We start from the raw sequence: 16141 nt of genomic DNA, 5'->3' as shown, positions 1-16141 counted from the left end.
ACTCACTACAGAGTTCCAAACTGCCTCTGGAAGCAAATTCAGCACAACAAGTGTTCGTGTGGAGCTTTATGAAATGGGTTTCCATGGCCGTTTCTAGAGCGTTGAACTTTTCTAGAGCATTAGGCCCTACTTGGTTCCTCCTAATGCACACGAAATTTTTTGAATGTCCCTTCTCTTCTATTGTTTGACATTTTCTACAAGCTATGGAATGTACCTTCGTTTCTATACTTGGCCACACACCATATAGAGGAGCCTTTTCTATGCCCCTGGCATTTTTCCCAAGAATCATTTTCAGATGCAGCAGAATTGTCAGCCCAATCCATTTCTGAGAGAAGAGGCAAAACAAGTAGATACATATGAAGTCATCATCATAATTTCGACACGACACCACACCACCAAACATTAGGTGGTTGTAGAGGGATGCACAGCTAGAGGTATTTTAGTGGGTTAGCGTATACTGTACAATGAGGAATAGAATTCTTGATATTGATTTTTTTCTTTGAAAAATTGCATGTCATACAAAATGGTACAGTGCCAATATGATATGTCAGTACAGTATATTCCTATTTATTTCCCTTCTCCTCTTCCAAATAATGTTTTTTGTTGCAGTATGTTCAATGCCAGACATCCCAGGAAATGTGGAATTCAGTGTGCTATACACCAACATAAATGAACTTGGGATTATATTCCCAAGTGCGCTGACGTTCTCCTGCAAGTTTGACTTCACCACCTTGTATGGTTCAAACCATTCAAAGTGTATGGAAAATGGAATCTGGAGTTACGAAACACCAACATGCATAAGTAAGAATGGAAGGTTGATGATGTTACAAAATATAGTGGAATCAACTTTTCTGATTTTCAATGTTATTACTTCCGCCATCAAAGGTGGATGGAGGTTATGTTTTCACCACTGTCTGTCAGTCTGTTTGTTTGTTTGTCTGTCCGTCCGTCCGTTTGTGAAGAAGATATCTCAAAAAGTTGTGGACAGATTCGGGTGAAATTTGGCAGAGACTTAGCATGTGTGGAATGAATATGAATGATCGTTTTAAGGCCATTTTCCCCGCTAGAGCGGGGGTTAGCCTTGCGGGCCCCATGACAATCATGGTTCCCTGTTTGAGGCAATGTTTTTTTCATGGTCCGGATGCCCTTCCTGACGCCAACCCTTGGTCACGCTCTTACGATGCGCAGGGATACGGTGTGCCTATTCTAAATCAGGGTACACACCGTGATCATTCATCCCAGCAAGCTGGTACTCAATTTGCCGACCTCGGAAGGATGACAGGCTGAGTCAACCCCCCTGGCGTTAATTCAGCGATCGACCGGGATTCGAACCCAGGATCCTAGGATCCCAAGCCGGCACCCTAACCGCTAAGCCAACACCAGGCTAGACTTAGCATGTGTGGCAAGGATGAAATGATTATATTTTGGTGAAGATCCGGATTCGGATCCGACTGCTAGAATTTAAAACTGATTATTCACCATTAGGAGATAGGGCCAAAAACGATACATGGCAGGATATCTCAAAAAATTTGAGGACGGATTTTGACGAAACTTGGTGGACCGGTTGGGTGTCTGACAAGGACAAATAGATTCGGTTTTGGTGAAGATCTGAATATGAATTCGGATATGATAATTTTTTTTTTTTTTTAAAGTGATTCTTCACCATTGGGAGATAAGGCTAAAACCAGCATATAGCAGGATATATGAAAAAGTTATGGATTGATTTGGATGAAACTTGTTGGACATGTTGTGTGCGTGATAAGGAAGAATCGATTCGATTTTGGTGAAGATCCAGATCCGGATCCAGCTAGTAGAATTTTTAAAGTGATTCTTCACAATTGAGTGATATGGCCAAAAAATGATATATAGCAGATATCTGAAAAGTTGTGAACTGACTTGGACGAAACTTGGTGGAGAGGTTGTGTGTGTGTGAAAAGGACTAATCGTTTCGATTTCGGTGAAGATCTGAATATGGATTCGGCTACGAGAGTTATTTAAATTTTAAGTGATTCTTCGCCATCGAGAGATCGGGTGAAAAGCGATATATAACATGATATTTAAAAAAAGTTATGGACGAGTTATGAATAAACTTGGTGGATAAGTAAGTTAGGTGACAAGAACAAGCCAATTAGATTTTGGTTCAGGTCCGAATCCAGATCCGGCCTATCATTGGGATACAAAACAGAAACTGTTCATCCTGGCGGAGGTATGCTCTCTACTGAGTGTCGTTCTAGTTAAAGTTTGTGCCCCAGAATGTGATAATTTGTCTTTTATTGTTTATCCAGGTGAAACCTGCAGCCCACAACTAGCATGGAATGATAACGATGAACTGATTCACCGGAATGAAACGTTTCATCAAGGTGGGTCTGCATGTTATGAATGTCACTGTATATAAACCAAGAAACAAGGACATGGGCAGACTATGAGTGGCAAATTTGATTATTTATTTATGTATTAATTTTTTCATGTTGGAGGCTCCAGGCACGGACTATGTAGCCCTCATCGAGGCCAGGCCTTAAATAGAAGCGAAGAAAGGTGTATGATGAAAAATGTATGACACTTGTTTGTGAGAAAGAGATTGAAGCTCACCCAGTAGCCGTAGTTTAAGTGAGACAGAAAGAAAATTCAGCAATCCTGACATGGAGAGTGTAAGATGGTTCCGGGCACCACTTTAACGCTCCTAAGTCCGAAAGGTAGTACCACTCTGAACGGTTGCTGCCTTCAACCTACTACCTAAGGAACCGGTCCAACTGGATGAGTGTTTTTTTGGAGACACCATCTCCTTACTGGATGGCCGTTGGCTCCCAGAGGGAGCTCATCCGCCCTTTGACAGGTATTGTTTTTAGTCCTGCGGGGTGTCACAGTCACCCTCCCCACTGGCGAGCCAGTGAGGGTGGCCAGTTTAGTCGCCGACTGCCCGACCATGCGGCAGGTAGCACTGGGTTACATGTTACCAGTGGCAGTCAAGAGACTGACCTGACTTGAATGGTCATGATGATTGTAGATAGAAGGATTGGTCATGATGACGTAAAATGCTGTACTATTTTGTCCAAGTATTACTAAACGTAAGGGTTTTGAAAGTGCTGAAAAGGCAACTTGCGTTCTCCAGTGTTCAAATATAAAATTTTATTTGAATAAAGTTACGTTTATGGGGGTAGATGAAGGAAAGGTAGGACTGTATAATTATAGCATGGACCATGGATGCATAGGAGAAATCTTGATGTACTTAAGTAGGGAGAATGTAGCTTAAGATTGTTTATATCTGTTCACACGAGGGGTGAAGCAGTGAAAATTAGTTAGGGATTAAGGTTAGTTTGCCCCAGTACGTGATATTCCCTCTGTGATTTTCCCTTTACGTTTTGCTGACAAGGCCAGACATGAAAACCCCCATTAAACAACATTTACAAACAGCGCCGGCTCAATGAACACTCACGGCAACTAAGCCCCACCCACATAAACACTATAAGCAAAAGGCCCCGCCCAGTAGAGGCGGAGGATCAATGGGCGGAGAAGAAGGCCGGTAGGCCACACCCCGAGGGACGTAATTGGTTCTCGCTTGGGAGGAAGAGGAGTGCGCTTCTTCTGCTGGGTCCTGCTCGAACAAGAAGCTGCACCATCTTGGCTGTGTTTAGCCGATCATGAGCTGGACGGAGTTGGTGGTGCTTTTATGGCACCACGAGGAGCAATAAAGGCGGCGGTTTGTGGGGCTCTTGGCTCTTCGGACAGAGTGAAGAATGAGAGAGGGCCGTCTACACAACTTGCTTCACTCCCCTCGGTGCCTTCAGCACCATCTGTGTGCTTCTTGAGCCTCACCACCACCACTCTCCTCAAAAAGGGATTTTATTTTCTTTCATCTGTTGCCTTGTCTGTTTTTGAGTCTGTATCTGAAGGTACTTCAGATAGGAATTTTATTTACCTCAACATTAATTTTGACATTTTCGTCCTGCATTTATTTTCTTTAATTTATTTGTTGAATTTACTGTCGTGTTTACTTGCTTGTTGTTTTTGGAATAAAGCAGTGTGTTCCATTCAGGTAAACGCTTCACCTCCCTTCATTCCGCGCACGACAAAAGTACCGCCATTTTTCGGGGTGCCGCCGCCTCGGGAGTAAAACCGTCTCGGTTATCCGTCATCCAGCGGTCTTAACCGCTGGTGACAGGACAATAATACAGGTTCGTTTTTGGATTCCTGTTCAAAATATAAAATATAATTGAAATTAAGTTGCTCCTTGATCATCAACTGGCGTTTGTAGATAGAAGGAAAGGCAGCCAGAAGTGACCCAATTGCTTAACCACGCTTTTTGCTTTGCGTGCACAGGAAACTATAACGGCACTCGGTGGAGAGCATTCCTCCGCCAGGCTGAACAGTTTACATTTTGTATCCCACCGATAGGTTGGATCTGCATACGGACCTTAACCAAAATCTAATCGGCTTCTTCTCGTCAATTACCCAATTCATTTACCAAGTTTCGTCCCAATTCGAAATTTTTTGAGGTATCGTGCTATCTATAGCGTTTGGCCCAATCTCTCAATGGTGAAAAATCACTTTAAAATGTTAGTGTCCGGATCTGGATCGTCACCAAAATATAGTCAATTCATCCTTGTCGCACACCCAACCTGTCCACCAAGTATCGTCCAAATCCGTCCATAACGTTTTGAGATATTCTGCGAGAATATAAACAAACAAACAGAGGTTGGAATATTATCTCCATCCACCTTCAATTTCACTTTCACATTCATTTTCAAAATTCACATTTCACTTTCATTTTCATGCACCAAAAATATTTTTGGTGTTCTTGTTGCAGTTCGAGTTGTTTAAACCAATTCCTTTCCTGTGTTTGATTGTTGTTCTCGTTTTCACATCAGCTTGAGTCCAGAAATGTTCGGATTTAGATAGTTGGTGATGCTGTGTCTGCTGCATAGACAGATTTCACCTTTCCTGCATATTTATTTTGTTGGAAATAATCTCAGAGTGCAGATTTCAAATTTTCCTTCATTTTGCAAATGTGACTCTTTTCAAATAGAATTCAGCTTTGCCACATCTGCTAAAATGTAGGCAGATTCATATATACCGCAGGCTCTGTTCTCAAAAGTAAATGAGCTCTTGAAATGTTCAGCTTATTTAATTGTTCTGTGACGGTCTCCATTCTTCCTTCAATGCTTCTTCTTGCAGCGATGTGTCTTGTAACAAGCAAGCAGCTGGTGGACAGAAAGCTCAACGAACCAAGCTCATTTCGGAACTTATGGAGAGAAAAGGTAGGACTCGTTTAAGCTCTGTATCTACTCGATGTTTATCTACGATAATTGTTCCATTTCCTCCAAACCTGTCTGAAATTACATGTGCCGTTCAATTAAGATGGAAATGTTTTATTTAAAAATAAGAAACCCAATTCAAGAATCCCCTCCTCCCTTATCAAACAGATTTGTTGATCATTATTTATCAACCGGAATGTGGATTGCTCTATAAGCAACATTATCCAAAATTGTTATTGGGCCATATATCTACTATTTATGTACCACATTTATGTGGAAGGCGAGATGAGAACAACTGATCTTGCTTCAACAGTTTATTGAGCATTGCAGGTGGAGATGGATGAAAAACCTTAAAGACACAATGAAAACTCCATCAGGATGCAGCCGTTGACAATTTAGGAACTTACAAACTTCAGGGCAATACTTTCATGTATTCAATGATAAACTCTGTTACCATTACTGTTACAATTTACTACAGTTGAAGAGTAAATATTTTACCAATGTAATCTATTAGCAATTGAACAATTCCGATCAACTATCTTCTGTCATTAATTCAGGTGTTAACTAATAAAAATATTATCAACAACAAAAACAACAACAGGCATTTTAAGGCCATTTTCCCTGCTAGAGCGGGGGTTAGCCTTGCGGTCCATTTTGACAATCTTGTCATGACAATCTTGTCCATTTTGCCCTATTTTCTGCATCTCCCCTTGTTAACCCCCGTGCCCGCATTTCTTCTTCGACCATTTTAGCCAAGTCTTTCTCGGTCTTGCCGTCCTCTACTTCCTTCTACATTCATTTCATCACTCTTCTCAACCAGTCACTTTCATCCTTCCTCAACACATGACCAAACCATCTCAACCTGTTTCTATTCCCATCATCTTTCGCAATTCATCATTTGTCTTCCTCTCTCTCAACGATACTCCACACATCCACCGAACCATTCGCATTTCTACCTGTTGCAGCCTTCGTTACTGCTCTATGTTCATTACCCATGTCTCGCTCCCATAAATCATAACACTTCTCACACATGCAGCATACACCTTTCCCTTCAGCTTCAACGACACTCCCCTCCTCGTCAGCACGCCACTCAGTTCCCGAAACTTCTTCCATGCACATCTCACTCTAGCAACCGTTGCCGAGTCTGATCCACCTTCTCCATTCAGCATGTCTCCGAGGTAGCAAAATGTTTTCACACCTTCCAGCTTCACGCCGTCTCCAAGATCCATCTCAACATTTCCTCCATCTGCAGCTCCCTCTGTGCACACCCTACATTTGAATGTAGCTGCCACACTGGTTAATGACCCTCTCAAACCACTACATTTTTGATGAACCCACTCAGCGCACATTATACATTGAATGGAGTTCACTCCGACACCCTTCCTGCACACAGCACACGGCCACTTCCCAGTTCTTTCCACCTCACCACATGCTTTACCACTTGCCATCACCTTTGTTTTTCCGATAAAAATATTAAATATTATAAAATATTATAAATATTATAAAAATATTATTTATATTTTTATATATTAAAATTAATATATAAAAATTTTACATATTAAAATAATATGTATTAAAATATTATAAAAATATTGTTGTGGTTTTGAGAACCCACACAGGTAACATCATTAAAGGTTAAAGGTTGCACCCCATAGTTAGGCCACATGCAACTCGTAGATCACCTTAGAACGTTAGTTATTTCATAGTATGTGTTTAGGATAAGGCCATGTCCAATAGTTGCATCTGCGTTTTGTAAAACAAATAAGAGTAGGCCCCGTCAGTCTGCAGCCCTCCCTTCAATCGATGCCATTGAGCGCTATCCAGTCTGCACCCCATTGCCCCTCGCAGTTTGTTACGCGTTGGGCCGGCAGCGTTAGCTGCCAGTTGCTCGCTCAAACTAGCCCAAATGCCACGAGGTAAGGCCCGAAAAGGGGGCGGAGCGCAAGGTCTGGGGTGTGGCCACGTCTAAGCAGCCATCAAGGGTGGAGCCGGTAAGACCCCATCAACCAACCAGGGCTCGGGTGGGCATGGTTAAGGGGCATGGTAAGGGTGTGGCTAAAGGTTCGAGAGGGCTGGCTAAAGCGGCGCTATATAACCGCGAGCGCAAATCCCTCTGAAGGACTTATGCGGAGAAGGACTTACGCAGCAGCGCTCATTACAAAGGACTGACTGAGCTCGCTCGCATGAGGACTGGCGAAGGACTGCAGTGTTGTGAAGGACTCGTGAGGGAAGCCAAACCTTGGCATTCGTGCAGAAGGACTTTCGTGGAAAGGCGCTTTGGTAACACCATTGGGGAAGTGGCACATCGTACATAGCGATACCGGGAGCGCGTATAAAGGCGCCGGTACAACTATTACATACGCAGTGTAATCGCCAGCTTACCGATTCTCCCCCCACATATAATTGTCCGCTTCGCGCCAACGCCACGCGGAGAGCTTGCCATCACCATCACCATCTGCTTCGTGGTACGAGTCGGGGACCAGAGCGAGTTGTGGACCCTCAACCCCTACCATCTACAACCCCGTGTGAGTGAGTCTGAGAGTGAGTCTGAGTGTGAACGAGCCCGTGCCGAGGGATAAGTACAAGACTGTATAAGGCTGCCCTGTGTATCTGCTTCTTCCTCTTCCCTGTACATTCTTTCTTTTTCTTCCTCTTCTTATTTGTACAAAGTGTGAATAAATTACCTGTTCTTCCTGTTTTACTTTTAATTCGATCGTCTTAGGGATTTCTCAATTGGGTAAGCGTGGCACGATTGACAACCGCTCGAATCGGGTTTAGTACCTGTTAACGGACCGAATCGCAGCTAGCTAATGTAATCGCTCGGTGTGTCCACTAACGCCGTGTTTCGGGTGGGGTTATTTCCTTGCTTCCCAGAAGGCGCTGGTACTTAGGTAATAGGACCAATTCGACCAACCACCCTATTCAGTGCTGACCGGAAGGAACGTGATAGCCCGGGGATCGCGTCGGCCAGTAAAAGGACAAGATGATTATTCCCCCCTTGATAAGGGGGAGGCCGATGTTGGAGAGCCGCAACAATATTATCGTTAACCATTAAAGACATTATAGTTAATAATTCAACATCCCAATTTCACTAATGACTACAATGAAGTCCGTCAACTTCACATATGTTTACAAAAAATGTGCAAAAAGGAAACCTCTCTCCCCTAGGCCAGGAAGCTTACTTCCAATTGCAAGATCAAGTCATGAAATTAATCATCGCTGCCGATGTCCTCTTTCCTGTTTTCAAACGGCCTGTTATCTGACCATCAGTTTGAATTCTGTCCCAGTCAATCAACTATGGACATGCTGCTGCTGTGCTCTCACCAATGAACGGATTCCCTGAATCTTAACCATGAGGTCAAGGCTGTATCTTTGGACAAATCGAAGGCATTTGACACAATCTGGCATTCTGCTTTACTCACAAAGGTCACAAAAAGGCCTGCAACATTCAAAGTTGCCTTCGTGCCTGGCTTTATTCATTCCTCCACTCACACAATCAACACGTTGCTCTCAAAGGATCTTTCTCCTCTCGTCTCCCAGGGAAAGCTGGAATGCCTCAAGGCAATGTTTTGGGCCCAGTCTTGTTCCTCATCTTCATAAACAACTCCCAAAGCTTAGGAAAACGTCTTTTCCTTTTGCAGTACCCTAATTACTCGATAGGCAGACAGCAGCTGCAACACTTTCTGCTGATCTGAAAATCACTAGATGCTGGTCTGGTAAATGGAACATGTCCTTCAATCCTGGAAATTATCACAGTCTTATTCTGTTGCTCTGGAAGGTCCAATAAACAAATAAAAACTCTCTATTTACATGGTCAGTCATTGAAAAAGGTTCAGTATCTTTCACTTCTAGGCCTTACTACTTGCAGCCTACAAGGCCTTTGTCCATAACTCAATGGAGCAACACCTCCCCTATGGGCTGGCACCTCAGTATCATGTCTCTCCTGGAATCTGAAGAACAAAATGCTCTCAAAATTATTGGAATTTCCATAATGAGGCGGTAGTGGAGGTCAGTTTCCCTCACATTCCAGGCAGGTCGGTGACTTTCCAATATTTTACGATCTCTCCTCTGGTCTTGCTACCTCAGTTTTCTCAGCCCTCCCCAACTCCAGAATGTATATTGGGAGCGGTAGGAAGGCTCACGGTATTATCCTCTTTGGGGTATATACATTACAGTACATCTACGCTCGGTTCCGTTAGTCTGTGAGGGACGCAATAAGCATATAATACCTCAAGAACACCGGGTTTCCGCCCCTCCAGTTTAGTGTTAAACAGCAGTAGCGACCGTTTAAAAACATAATCATACGTGTTTGTGGTTTTTATATTTTTTTACCCCTGGTAGTGGTGCCCCCACGAAACACTACGGTAAGCTATTTATACACGTTAACACAGCGTTTGTTCAAGGGGGGAAAATCCCTTGGGGAGGGGGGTATTATTAGTATTAATATTCTTTTGTAATAACATTTATAATAAATAAATAAATTCCCTTTTTAAGGCCATTTTCCCTGCTAGAATGGGGGTTAGCCTTGCAGGCCTCATGCCAATTGGCCTCATGCCAATCATCATGGTTCCCTCTTTTTGAGGCAATGTTTTATGGCCGGATGCCCTTCCTGAAGCCAACCCTTTAGTCGCCTCTTACGCCACGCAGGGATATGGTGTACCTATTCTAAACCGGGGCACACACCGGCACATTCATCCCAGCAAGCTGGTACTCAATTTGCCGATCTCGGAAGGATGACAGGCTGAGTCAACACCCCTGGCATTAATTCAGCGATCAACCGGGATTCGAACCCAGGATCCTAGGATCCCAAGCCGCACCCTAACCGCTAAGCCAACACCAGACTATTGTCTGCCATCCCCATGGATGGACGTTAAACTGGGCAACCCATCTGCTAGCATTAGTAGGTGGACGTTAAAGATCCCAGAGTGTCCTTCGAGAAGAGTAGGCAAGCTATCGGTGGCAGCCAGAACAAATTACAAATTCCTGCCATAACTTACTTAGTCTAAAGTCAGGCAGGGCCAGCCAGTTTGTGAAAGACTTGGCCCAAAATCTTTCCCGGCCAACCCCATGAGGTGGGAATAATTGTGCCCGTTAAAGTCATCATGATCGTTTTCACACATTGTGACAGAACAAATGTATCCATCATGAGGCACTGTCAATGTGCAATGATAAGTTCACAAAAGCAACTAAATTCTGAACTGAAATAATCTGTTGTTTCTTTTTGTCGTATCTAAAAATCTTAAACCGTGTCGATCTTCAGGATCGAGCGTTTTTCCTCCCACCAGACACTTCTTATACATTCAATTGTCGTTTGTGTATGGAAATCCGAGGCACAAACCCCACTGAGTGCCATGATGGAGTGATTGACCTCCCAAACTGCCAGGCTGGTATGTATACAGTTAAAGCTGTCATATCCAAATTTCACCTGAAGATGGCAGGAAGAAAGCCTCAATTAACTAACTGGTACTGAAATCCAGTGTGTTGCAGTGTACAGGAGTTTCAGCTGGCAGAAAGAAGACTGAAAGTTCCTCAGGAGTTCCAAGTCACGGTAAGGATCATTGTGCCCTGCACCCTGATGGTTTCTATGTTCTATAATACTGAATACTTAACACAGGGAACCATATATTAATATATATTATTTATATATTGAAGAGCGCGGTGCTACGCACGCTACTTGCTCGAAAGAAGGAAGCGGACAACGCGGTAAGTTTGTAGGGTCTTTATTATAAGAGGTCACTGTAGCACTCACTCGCTCCGGGCTGCGCGCCCGGTGTATATCCTGAGGCCACGCCTACCCCTCGGGCGTGGCCGCCGCCCACTTGGTGCGCGGAATGATGTCATCACGCCAGTGAGCTTTCGTGTCTGCCACACGCGCCCCCCCAGAATTCCCGCGCACCTGGAGGGCCAGTTTGCGGGGCAAACGGATGACCCGGCCGAAGCTCCCTCTGGCGATTGGCGGCGTCCGGGGTGCAGGGATGCCAGCTGGGATGCCTCCGGCTGTACCCGGGATGGGTGCCGGACTGGGGGGCGGCGTGCCAGCGGTGCTGGGTGGTGCCGGGGGTCCACCCGCAGGGGGGCGGCCCCGACGCGGGGGCTGCGCCACCGGCGGTGGGTGGTCCACGTCGAGGTGGGCCGGCTTGAGGCGATCCACCAAGACGCGGTCGGGAGTACCGCCGATGTCCAAGGTGAAATGTTTCACCCCGGTCTCCAGCACGCGGAAAGGCCCGTCGTACGGGGGCCGCAGTGGTGTCCAGTGGGCGTCGTGCCGGACGAAGACGTACTCCGCGGTGCGAAGCTCCGGGGCGACGTGCGTAGGAGGGTGCCCGTGGTGCGCCGTCGGCACCGGGGCGAACCTCCGGGCGGTCTCCTGCAGCGCAGAGCGCTCCTGCACTGCGGACCATGGTGCTGTGGGGTCGGGGAGGAACTCACCCGGCACCCGCAGCGGTTGTCCAAAGACCAACTCCGCCGCGGAGGCGCGCAGGTCGTCCTTGGGCGCCGTCCGGAGGCCCAGCAGGACCCAGGGGAGCCTGTCGACCCAGCCGCCGTCGCGGAGGGTGGCCCGGAGCGCGGCCTTCAAGGAGCGGTGGAAGCGCTCGCACAGGCCGTTGGCCTGGGGGTGGTAGGCCGTGGTTCAGTGCAGCTGGACCCCGAGCCCTCGCGCGACCGCCCCCCAGATCTCCGAGGTGAACTGGGGGCCGCGGTCGGATGAGATGTCCGAGGGGGCGCCGAACCGGGCGACCCAGGTGGCGATGAACGCCTGTGCGACATCCGCCGCCATCATCGCCGCCAAAGGCACGGCCTCCGGCCACCGGGTGGTGCGGTCCACCATGGTGAGGACATGGGTGAAACCCCGCGATGGGGGGCAGAGGTCCCACCAGGTCCACGTGAATGTGGTCGAACCTAGGTTACGGCACCGTAAACGGGGCCAATGGGGCCTGGGTGTGTCGGTGCATCTTTGCGCGCTGGCACGCGAGGAACGTCCTGGTCCAGCCGCGGACGGCCTCCCGGAGGCCATGCCAGACAAACTTGTTGGCGACCAACCTCTGGGAGGCCTTCGTGCCCGGGTGGGACAGGCCGTGGATGGCGTCAAAAACCTGGTGCTGCCAGCCTGCGGGCACGATGGGGCGAGGCCGCCCAAGGGAGACGTCGCAAACGAGGGCCGTGCCCGCGCCGTCGAACGGCACCTCGGTGACGCAGAGGCCCGTGACGATGGTCCGCAGGGCCTGGACCCCGGGGTCGGCGGCCTGGTCCGCCGCCATCCGGGCATAGTCGATGCCAAGGTGAACTGCGTGGGCGACGGACCGGGAAAGGCAATCCACCACCGGGTTGTCCTTTCCCGCGAGGTGCCGGATGTCCGTTGTGTATTCGGACACGGCCGAGAGGTGACGCTGCTGCCGGGCCGACCACAGCTCGGCGACCTTGCCCATCGCGAAAACCAGCGGCTTGTGGTCGACAAAGGCCGTGAACGCACGGCCCTCGAGCAGATGGCGGAAGTGCCTGACCGCCAGGTGAAGCCCGAGCAACTCGCGGTCGAAGGTACTGTAATGGCGTTCGGGCGGGCGAAGCTGCCGGCTGAAGAACGCCAGCGGTTGCCAGGCACCACCCACCCATTGCTCATGCACCGCGCCCACCGCGTAGTCCGAGGCGTCGGTGGTGAGGGCGATCAGTGCATCGGGCGCCAGGTGCGCGAGCATGGTGGCGTTGGCCAAGGCGAACTTCGCGCCCGTGAACGCCGCGTCCATCTGCTCGGTCCAGGTAACGTCACCTTTGCCCGGCTTCCCTCGAAGGGCCTCGTGTAAGGGGCGCAGGAGCTGGGCGATGTGGGGCAGGAACCGATGGTAAAGGTTTACCATGCCCAGGAACTCCTGGAGCCCCTTGATCGTGCGGGGGCATGGAAACCCCTTCACCGCCTCCACCGGGGCGTGGCGGCGGACACGAAGTGTGCAGCAGCATCAAGATCCACGAGGTATGGTGCATCAACATCAGGGACAGCCTCGGGAGCCGCGACAAAACTCTCCTGCGCGTCCAAAGTCGCGAAGTACCTGTCGGCCTCGGCAGCGAGAGCTCGGGGTACCGTCGTCGTAGAACCGGCCAACGCGAGGCGGACTCGTGCCGGCAGCTGGCGTCGAAATAACGCCCGGAACAGAGCGTTTGGGGCTTCGTCGCCCATCAGCGACAACATATGGTCCATGCGGACCGACGGTCGCATGTCACCGAGCCCGGGGAGGTCCAAGAGGCGGTCGGCTCGAGCGTCGACCGTGAGGCCGAACGTGGCGAGGAGGAGACGCTTGATTGCCTCGTACCTGCGGTCGGCCGGTGGGTTCCTCAGGGTCGATACGACCGGACCCGAGGGAGGCGACCACGTGGTAGTACATGGTCTCGTCCACCGTGATGCCTCGAAGTTGGAACTGGGCTTCTGCCTGCAGGAACCAAACTTCAGCTTGCGACTCCCAGAAGTCAGGGAGTTTTATTGAGACTGCGTTGTTTGCCATGGCTGCGGCGGGTTCGGGTGGTCAGCGGCGGCTGACCAGACGTCGGGGTCACCAATGAAGAGCGCGGTGCTACGCACGCTACTTGCTCGCAAGAAGGAAGTGGACAACGCGGTAAGTTTGTAGGGTCTTTATTATAAGAGGTCACTGTAGCACTCACTCGCTCCGGGCTGCGCGCCCGTTGTATATCCTGAGGCCACGCCTACCCCTCGGGCGTGGCCGCCGCCCACTTGGTGCACGGAATGATGTCATCATGCCAGTGAGCTTTCGTGTCCGCCACAATATATTATATATATTATTTCCTCCAACAAGATTTCTCATGGAATGTCATATATCAGCTTGAATAACTTTTATTTTGGCCAGCATTGATTATAATGTATATATTTCAGTCTCCATCACTTTGTCCAATATCAGGTGATGTTCAAGTAACTCCTTTTAATGTTTTACTATAAAACTGAAACTCTTCATACCTTACTGCTCTTCAAACTGCCACTTGAGGAGATACATAATGTATTTAACTACATGTAGGCCACAGAGCATCCACTATGAGTCTGGGAGCTTTGTGGTTCAAACACTTGCTGGCCGAGTCATCTATCTATAATTCCAGTAATCTCTGTACGTTTGTACGTTTGTACGTTTGTTTGTCTGTGACCGCTGTTTCTCGACAACCACGGGTCCGATATACTTTAAACTTGCCAGGTATATTGCTGGGGACCCGAGGATGTGCCTTTTCAAGGTTTGAAATTAATCGGACAAGTACTTACCGAGCTATGGCGATTTAGCCGTTCGCCGTTCGCTTTGGCGTTGCGAATGGACCAAACCATTGCATGTAAATAGAGGGGGGGGTTCTGTGGTCGTTGCGAATGGACCAAACCATTCATGTAAATAGAGGGGGGGGGTTCTGTGGTCGTTACTGCCACGTGGTTTCAAAGTTTTTTTTTGCTGTTGTTGTTTGCACGCATGTTTTTTTGCACCCACGTACGGGCACGCCCTAGGATGTTTACACACACACACCCCTACACAAATTATTATTATTTTTTTTTTTTGGCAAGGAACGGGCACCCACGTACGGGCACGTCCTAGCTTATATATAGTACGGGCATGCCCTAGTCTATCTATAATTCCAGTAATCTCTGTACGTTTGTACGTTTGTACGTTTGTACGTTTGTTTGTCTGTGACCGCTGTTTCTCGACAACCACGGGTCCGATATACTTTTAACTTGCCAGGTATATTGCTGGGGACCCGAGGATGTGCCTTTTCAAGGTTTCATATTAATCGGACAATTACTTACCGAACTATGTCCAAAAAACGATTCAACCAATCAGAGAGCAGCGAACGATCGCGTGTGCCGAACGTGGAGGACACACTCTGCCTCGGATGGCACATTTGAGAGCGTATTCATTTATTTCACGTTTGCAAACTATGTTGGCGTTAAACTATGTTTTAAAACTAATAAAACCGAATTTGCGATTCATTCGCTTTCCTGCGCGTTTGTGCACGCGATGGCGATTTCTTTACCAAACTCCGGAAGCCGTTCGCTTTGGACCAAACCATTGCATGTAAATAGAGGGGGGGGATTGTCACCGTACTCGCAAGCCGTTCGCTTTGGACCAAACCATTTCATGTAAATAGAGGGGGGGGATATAATTTTAGATATAGATATAGTACGGGCAATGCCCTAGTCTATCTATAATTCCAGTAATCTCTGTGTGTGTGTCTGTGTGTGTGTCTGTGTGTGTGTTTGTTTGTTTGTCTGTGACCGCTGTTTCTCGACAACCACGGGTCCGATATACTTGCAACTTGCCAGGTATATTGCTGGGGACCCGAGGATGTGCCTTTTCAAGGTTTGAAATTAATCGGACAAGTAGTTACCGAGCTATGTCCAAAAAACGATTCAACCAATCAGAGAGCAGCGAGCTATCGCGTGTGCCGAACGTGGCGAACACACTCTGCCTCGGACGGCACATTTGAGAGCGTATTCATTTATTTCACGTTTGCAAACTATGTTGGCGCTATGTTGGCGTTAAACTATGTTTTAAAACTAATAAAAACCATTTCATGTAAATAGAGGGGGGGGATTGTCACCGTACTCGCAAGCCGTTCGCTTTGGACCAAACCATTTCATGTAAATAGAGGGGGGGGGATATAATTTTAGATATAGATATAGTACGGGCAATGCCCTAGTCTATCTATAATTCCAGTAATCTCTGTGTGTGTGTCTGTGTGTGTGTCTGTGTGTGTGTTTGTTTGTTTGTCTGTGACCGCTGTTTCTCGACAACCACGGGTCCGATATACTTGCAACTTGCCAGGTATATTGCTGGGGACCCGAGGATGTGCCTTTTCAAGGTTTGAAATTAATCGGACAAGTAGTTACCGAGCTATGTCCAAAAAACGATTCA

General features: G+C 47.8%; 2 protein-coding genes across 29 annotated transcripts in view; one reads left to right on the top strand and one right to left on the bottom strand.

Moving 5' to 3' along the window:
• LOC137410750 (uncharacterized) overlaps window positions 1-16141 on the bottom strand; it is a 660974-nt gene that overhangs the window by 452395 nt on the left and 192438 nt on the right. The window lies entirely within an intron of this gene.
• The window catches only part of LOC137431102 (complement factor H-related protein 4-like), a 160252-nt gene that overhangs the window by 90820 nt on the left and 53291 nt on the right, over window positions 1-16141 (top strand). For 27 of the 28 annotated variants that reach the window (XR_013624054.1, XR_013624053.1, XM_078781455.1 and 24 more), the window contains 5 exons: window positions 610-801; window positions 2286-2360; window positions 5173-5255; window positions 10513-10639; window positions 10730-10800. Coding sequence is in view for 26 of the 28 variants with exons in the window: in XM_078781455.1 (XP_078637581.1) it covers window positions 610-801; window positions 2286-2360; window positions 5173-5255; window positions 10513-10639; window positions 10730-10800 (548 nt within the window). In the remaining 2 variants the exon portion in view is untranslated. The remainder of the gene's footprint in view (window positions 1-609; window positions 802-2285; window positions 2361-5172; window positions 5256-10512; window positions 10640-10729; window positions 10801-16141) is intronic. The other variant, XM_078781463.1, reaches the window with a different exon arrangement.

Source organism: Myxine glutinosa, chromosome 7, assembly GCF_964187855.1.
Source record: "Myxine glutinosa chromosome 7, kmMyxGlut1.1, whole genome shotgun sequence".
In the NCBI taxonomy this organism is placed as follows: Eukaryota; Metazoa; Chordata; class Myxini; order Myxiniformes; family Myxinidae; genus Myxine; species Myxine glutinosa.
This window is presented reverse-complemented; position numbering and strand designations above follow the sequence as displayed.